This window comes from Sebastes umbrosus, chromosome 11 (genome assembly GCF_015220745.1).
Source record: "Sebastes umbrosus isolate fSebUmb1 chromosome 11, fSebUmb1.pri, whole genome shotgun sequence".
NCBI lineage: Eukaryota > Metazoa > Chordata > Actinopteri > Perciformes > Sebastidae > Sebastes > Sebastes umbrosus.
In genome coordinates this window covers 12,595,722-12,603,395 of record NC_051279.1, presented here as the reverse complement: position 1 = coordinate 12,603,395, position 7,674 = coordinate 12,595,722, and the positions used below count along the sequence as shown (strand labels likewise).

The window sequence follows — 7,674 nt, the reverse complement described above, 5'->3', positions numbered from 1 at the left end:
TTGACTGGATTTTGTGAAGTTTTATATATGTGCAAATAAATGAATAAAAAATAAAAAATAAATATGATAAGATATATTTTTTTTCTGTACTGTTTTTTTGTATGTATTTCATTGTTTTTATTGGATTGTTTTCCACTGTTTGGTTAGGTTTAAAGCTTAGATCTTTCTTCCTTTTTTGTTATCGTTTTTTTTATGTGCAAATAAATAAATAAAAATAATCCTGTAAATTTCCCCGCTGTGGAACTAACAAAATTATTATTTTATTTTATGTTATCTTATTTTATAATCTCTGTTACAACCTCCAGATGCAGTAGAGGGCGGTGTTGTATAAACCCTGCTGCAGCCTGTCTCTGACAAAAACAGGAAAAGGAGTCGGTGGAGGAACAGAACAGGAACGAGTTTGACAAGCTCTGAGAGATCGAGCACTTCGAGGGTGTTTTCTACTTTATAAACAAGTCCTCGATACTATTTTATATTTTCTTTGTGAGCGTAAGAAACCTGGTGAAGTCTTGATACATCACACAGAGCCAGGTGGGTGCGTATTTTTCTGTTTTGGTGTTTTCTCCAAAGTGAAAGTAAAGTGCAGCAGGCCCGTGGAGCGATGGCTGACAGTATGGATGAAGACATGCCGGAAGAGGAAGAGGCTCCTCTCCGGAAGGATCTCACCTGTCCAGTCTGTCATGGCATCTTCCAGGACCCCGTGCTGCTGCCCTGCTCCCACAGCTTCTGTCGGGAGTGTCTGCAGAAAAGCATCGAGTTCAACAAGAATTGCCCCTTGTGCAGGGAAGTGGTGCCGGAGGGCGTGCAGCCCACCTCCAACCGCGCGCTCAGCGACGCGTGCGAGACTTTCGTCAAACAGTCCAACTGGAGGTCGAGCCAGAAACCTCCAAGTGATGAGTTCACCTGCAGCCTGCACCTGAAGCCTCTGGAGCTGTACTGTGAGAAGGACGAGGAGCCGGTGTGCGTGGACTGTGTCACTCTGCACAACACACACATGCTGTGGCCACTGAAAGAGGGGGCTCCGATGTGTAAGGTGAAGTACTCTCTCACCACTTTTATTTATCAATGTTCTTTAATGACACTTACAGACACACCTGGAAAGAAAAGAACAACTTGATTTCAAGTTGTGTTGACTGAATGAAAGAAAAGACACAACAGTGAGGCTAAAGACCATTTCATAGTGTTTTTTTTTAACTTTTGTACTCTCTCACCACTTTTATTTATTTTTTTATTATATTTCTTTGCACACATATAAAACTGCACAAAATCCAGTCAATGAAAAAAATAAAAAAATGTGTCAGGAGAGGTCAATAAGCCACAGGCTAATAGAAGGGACCTCCCCCCAACCCCAGGAGAAAAAAAAACAATAACAAAAAAGGAAGAAAGATCTAAACTAACATATTTTTAAAAATACAACAAAAGTTAAACAACAACAAGAAGTTATAAAATGAAATTAAAGGGGACTTCTGAATAAGCAAACTATGAGTAATACATTCACTTATTAAAGGGACAGTGTGTAGGATTTGGTGGAATCTAGTGGTGTGGTTGCAGATTGCAACCAACTGAGTACCCCTCCGCTCACTCCTCCCTTTCCAAGGCTGCAGTAACATGAGCCGTGGAGTGCAAAACCGTGGTAACGCAGTTCACCTCACTCAGAGGCCATCTTTACCATAATAACACTACTTCAGGAGCAACAGAAGTCAGAAGGCAGCTGGTGGTACCACTGTTTTGCACTCTGGATCACGTTACCGCAGTTTCACAAGCGTGTCGGAGAACTACGGTGGCCTTCAGGTAACGTAAAAACGTGAAAGACTCTCTCTGGAGCCAGTGTTTGGTTTGTCCGTTCTAACATTGTGCGTCCTCAATGTGGATACAGGTTGAGGGAATACAGACAACATCAGTCACTAGCCTAAAACATATTTTGACGACGCTGTTTTCTTTTGGTTACCTCGTGTTCTGTTTTTCCACCCTGCAGAAGGAACTGCGCTTCAAAGTCCAGATTTTTGAAAAGAAAGTGGAAACATACAAGAAAATGACACGTAAACTCAGTAACGCAGTGGAGCACATCAAGGTAAAGTTACTGTCACGTCTCACGCTGTTCATATCACATTCATCTGTTTATGATCATTAAACTAGTTTATTATTATACAAGCTGCAAAACTGGTCCCTTTCCCTCAGACATCATCTTCAGTCCTTGAACCAGATAGCCCTTGTTCAGCTCCACTGGGGCTGATTTGTACCTGATCTTGACCTTTGACTTCTGTGGAGAAAAGTGCTTCCCACAGGGATCCGTTAAGAAATTTGCCCCTGACATTGACTAGAAATCAGAGATTGAAGAATATGCATACTGCTAGATATTTGGAAGGAGTTCTTCCCTTACACATTGAAGGTGAGAGATAGTGTTCTGCAATACATGCATGCATGGGCGGATTATGAGACAATAGGCCCCTGGGCACAGACGTGCAAAAGGTCCCACCAAATCTCCTACATAGGGGCCAGACACAGGCTTTGTGGTTGTTTAGCTTAGCTTTGTAGACATTTTGTGTCTCTTTGTAGTTGTTTTGTTTCTCTTTTTTTGGTCATTTTGTGTCTCTTTGTTGTTGCTTTGTGTCTCTTTGTGGTCATTTTGTGTCTCTTTGTGGTCATTTTGCATTTCTATGTTGTTGCTTTGTGTCTGTTTGTGGTCATTTTGTGTCTCTTTGTGGTCATTTTGCATTTCTATGTTGTTGCTTTGTGTCTGTTTGTGGTCATTTTGTGTCTCTCTGTGGTCATTTTGTGTGTCTTTGTGGTTGCTGTGTGTTTCTTTGTAGTCACTTTGTGGTTGGTGGTTGTTTTGCCCCTTTTCATAATTGTCGTAAGTGTCTTTTTGCAGCTATTTTGCATCTCTTTGTAGGTGTTTTGGTCTCTTTGTAGTCTTTTTGTGTTTCTTCATCATTTTATGTTTCTTTGTGTTCATTTTGATGCTCTTCCTGGTTGGCATGTGTCTCTTTGAGTGACATTTTGTAGGTGTAGGTGGGCCTGTGCCCAGTAGGCCCATTCAGTAATCCATCCATCCATCCATGCATGCATGGTACTCAAGCAACAAGACCCTCCGCAAAGAGATAGTACAAGACATATAACACACTGCACATATCTTAATTCATGCTTGTATGTACACTATATAATGTCAATTATCTTCTCTTAATGCAGTATCAAGCTGAGCAGGCAGAGAAGCAGGTCAAGGCGGAGTTTGAGAGGCTCCACAAGGCGCTTGTCACAGAGGAAGCTCTGCGTCTAAAAGCCTTGGCTACGGATGAGGAGCAGAAGATTGCTGCGTTACATGAGCTGATTGAAAAAACAAACAAGGACATTATCGCTTTGAACAAGCTCAGTGATAATCTGAAGAAAGAGATGGGCAACGAGGATCTACCCTTCCTGCGGGTAGGAGAAGGCAGTTAATCTCCACAGACTTCTAAGACTGTACATTGTTTTGTCTCTGATGTTTAATAAAACATTAAACTAATCTCAATTACTCTCTTTTGTGTTTTAGAATTTCCAGAAGTTAAAACGAGAGTAAGTAATGGCAAAACTCACCGTAGCAATCACAAATATTATGCACTATTAAATCTCTAAATCTACATGTGTAAATATCCACTGAAAAGTAGATTAGGAAGTACATTTCACCATATATTTACCATATATTTGCATTTTTCCACAGTTACATATCTGCTTCATCCAGGTTTCTGCTGTATTTTGTGGATTTATAAATGTCTCTTTGTTAACTTCACATATTGCCATCTTTGCTTTAGAGCCCAGTGGACTCGTGAAGAACCTGCCCTCACTGATGACTGTCTTTTGAACATGGGCAAGCATGTCGGTGCTTTGAGCTTCAACATCTGGAAGAAGATGCAGGCCCATGTCAAATATAGTGAGTAATTTACACTGGGAGTTGGGAATGGCCTGTGGTTTTAAGGACTGGAAGTCTTTTCCCGAGTTGGACCAGTTTATGTTTGATAGTGTAATATCTTTAATATTGATTGGACACCAAAAAAAACATTTCTGAAGAGCTTGCTGGTGTCCATTATTATTTTATTGGTATACTAAAAACATAAGTCTGAGTATTGGCACAAAATACCACAAGTCTTCAGTCTATAATCAATCAATCAATCAATCAATCTTTATTTGTAGCGCTCTTTTCATTCAAATCAAATGTAACACAAAGTGCTTCTCACAATACAACAACTTACTGTGAGGAAACGCCAGAGGGAGGATTAGAAATACATAAAAACTCTTAACTTGGTATACCAACATATAAAAATAAACAAATAGACTAGAATATATGAATAGATAGATAAATAAAGCTCAATTAAAGGCCAGACTAAAAGGTAAATTACAATAAACAATTAGCCAGATAAATAAATAAAGCTCAGTTAAGGCCAGACTAAAAAGGAAAAAATACAATAAATAATAAGACTGAGAAATAAATAAAGCTAAATTAAAATCCAGACTAAAAAGGTAAAATACAATAAATAATTAAACTGATAAATATTTTAAACTTCAATTAAAAGCCAGACTAAAAAGGTAGGTCTTGAGTTTGCTTTTATAAATATCAACATTCTCCGCTGCCCTAAACATTACATGTGACCGAACAAATGTTACCGATATAACATAGTTGCGTCTTGTCTCTTCCTGTGTGCAGATCCAGTGGTGTTGAACCCGAACACCGCCTCTCCATGGCTGTTCTTGAACGCTGACCTGTCCAGTGTGAAGGAAAGCACAGAGCGGCTGACCACCCCTGACAACCCGGAGCGCTTTGATCCCTGCGTCTTTGTCCTGGGTGCCGAAGGTTACACCTCTGGGAAACACAGATGGGATGTCATTGTTGGTGACAACCCCAAGTGGATTGTGGGAGTGTGCAAAGAGTCAGTGCCCCGTAAAAAGAAGTTCACGGTCTCAACGAACCGTGGCGTGTGGTCCATAGGACTGAGCAAAGGGGTGTACACCGTTTCAACACCTGAGCGTACAGAGCTGCAGGTGCAGCAGCGCCCTGAAAGGATCCGCATTAAGCTGAATATAGATAAGGGAGAGGTGTCGTTTTGGGATGGGGGAACAGCAAAGCATCTTGTCACTTTAACACACAAGTTTGATGAGAAGATGTTTCCTATTTTTGGCCCTGGGCTCCATAGTACGCCCATGACTATGGCTTTGGCAAAAATAGCTGTACACACCTCATGATGGGCTGATATACTGCAGAGACATGGTTGTTGACTTAAAGCTGTAGCATTGAAAATAAGAATAATCAGCCTTTTACAAATAAAAATCTTTTTAAAAACTAAAAGATAAACTTTAGCCCTCAAAAAGGGATGAATTACAAATCAGTGTAGCAAATAAAAGATTAAAATCTGCCAATGAGAAGAAATGAAACATAATAAAATTGGGGAAGACAATCAGAATATATATAAAACGTGTTGAATGGGACATGAAATATACTAAAATGGAATTACTAAAAATAATATAAAAGTCAGTACATTACCTGAAAGCTTCACAAACATTTTAAGAAAAGATTTAAATGAGAGACACTGCTCCAGAACGGCCTGAAACGCCTTGCTTGAACCGCCTTTTCTTCTGTAACGTGGTGATGTCACCAAGTAACGCCGCTAGTTTGGCATGTCCTTAAACAAAACTAGTTTAGAGCGGAGCTGCTGTGTAGTCCGAAGAGATTGGTTCGGTTGACCAATCACAACAGAGTGGGCCAGCTGACCAATCAGAGCTGACTGGGCTTTTTGCGAAGGGGTGGTGGGGGGGGCAGGAGCTCAAACAGATGTTTCAGAGAGATGATGAAAAGAGTTGCTGCAGCACAGCCAGTATGGGAAAAATAAAGTGTTTTTTGTTGGGGTTTTTAGATGTATGTTCTAGTAGAAACCTAAAATACAAGTAATAATAAAGTCAAAAAAAAATTATTTGTTATAAAAATAAATGTCGTAAAGAAATGTAGTTTATTAAAAGCCTTGCAGCTGCATGATGCACAAGTTAGAGCTGAGAAATGACTTTCTGAATGCTGACAGCGTACAGGAAATCACAAAAACTGAGACCAAATTTTTTAGATGTGCCTTATCTTTTGTTATCACTTTATTATGGAGAGACAGATGAAAATAACACAGAAATAACTGGTGGCCAATACTGATAAAGTTTGAAGAGATGAATAAAACTGTCTCTCTTGATTTATTTTTGCACTGGAGGAAATCTGTGACATCCAGCTCTAATCATTTGCTTGCTTCACTATCTTTTTTGGCTAGTTATGTTATCTTTGCACAATTTCAGTTCAATCAGGAATCAGTTGAATGAACTGCCTTTAGGAAATGCTCTTTAATTCATTGTTGTACTTACTTTATATGATTTTGTTGATTCTGCTCAAATATTGTGGTCTAAAATGTTGGTTTTAGGATGATTGTGTTTGATCACTCCCTCCCACAAAGTGTGGCCTAGAAGGAGTCCTGCTCACACAGCTTTAGGCAATAAGATGTCCTACTGCTGCTGCTCCGAGTCTGTATATGCAGAAATCTGAATTTGCTTTCTCCATATAAACACTTGTTCAATAAAATACATTAAAATCAAATTTGTTTTGTTTTATTCATTATAAGCATATAAGTTATTCTTGGTTAATTACAATTAAAGTAAATGCTGCACTTGAGACATTTGATTAAGCCTACATGGGAATTATATTTAATTGATTATATTTAATTTATGATAATTCATTCATTCAATCATTCATGTAGATATATATATATATATATTCGATTTCATGTGGGTAATTGATGTAACAAACTATTACCAAAAGTATGTTGAGTGAATCTTACTTTGATGTATGTTATACCATGTATTCAATATGTAATTCTTAACCTGTTTTGCACACTAGATTATTGTCTCTGTGTGGTTTTATATCCAGATGTTTAAACGTTGTGTCTCCTCTCCGCTGGATGGCAGTGGTGGTGGGAATTTGTTTCATTCATTATAAGCATATAAGTTATTCTTGGCTAATTACAATTGAAGTAAATGCTGCACTTGAGACATATGATTAAGCCTACATGGGAATTATATTTAATTGATTATATTTAATTGATGATAATTCATTCATTCATATATATATATATATATGTTTCATTCATTATAAGCATATAAGTTATTCTTGGCTAATTACAATTAAAGTAAATGCTGCACTTGAGACATATGATTAAGCCTACATGGGAATTATATTTAATTGCTGATAATTCATTCATTCATTCATACATATATATATATACTGTATATATATATGTATTTGTTTCATTCATTATAAGCATACAAGTTATTTTTGGCTAATTACAATTAAAGTAAATGCTGCACTTGAGACATTTGATTAAATATTAGCCTACTTGGGAATTATATTTAATTGATGATAATTCATTAATTCATATATATTCATTAATTCATATATATATATATATATATATATATATATACATATATATATATATAAATATGTAAATATATACATATGTGTGTGTATACATACTGTATATATATATGTATATATATATATATTCGATTTCATGTGGGTATATACATATATATATAAATATGTAAATATATACATATGTGTGTGTGTATACATACTGTATATATATATGTATATATATATACATATATATATTCGAT

At 37.3% G+C, this 7,674-nt stretch overlaps 1 protein-coding gene across 1 annotated transcript; it reads left to right on the top strand.

The window, feature by feature from the left end:
- Positions 1 to 601: 601 nt before the first annotated feature.
- On the top strand, positions 602 to 6,595 carry trim35-28 (tripartite motif containing 35-28). Its single transcript, XM_037786038.1, has 6 exons — positions 602 to 1,033; positions 1,976 to 2,071; positions 3,190 to 3,420; positions 3,530 to 3,552; positions 3,789 to 3,907; positions 4,679 to 6,595. Exons 1-6 carry the CDS (start codon positions 602 to 604, stop codon positions 5,212 to 5,214), a joined length of 1,437 nt encoding a protein of 478 aa, XP_037641966.1. The 3' UTR covers positions 5,215 to 6,595.
- The last annotated feature ends 1,079 nt before the right edge of the window (positions 6,596 to 7,674 follow it).

What these genes read in the sequence shown, in the direction of transcription:
- trim35-28 (XM_037786038.1), top strand. Translation starts at nt 602, where the DNA reads ATGGCTGACAGTATGGATGAAGACATGCCGGAAGAGGAAGAGGCTCCT. An exon ending in ACGCAGTGGAGCACATCAAG is followed by an intron (nt 2,072 to 3,189) that starts GTAAAGTTACTG and finishes CTCTTAATGCAG; the next exon opens with TATCAAGCTGAGCAGGCAGA. An exon ending in TTCCAGAAGTTAAAACGAGA is followed by an intron (nt 3,553 to 3,788) that starts GTAAGTAATGGC and finishes TCTTTGCTTTAG; the next exon opens with AGCCCAGTGGACTCGTGAAG.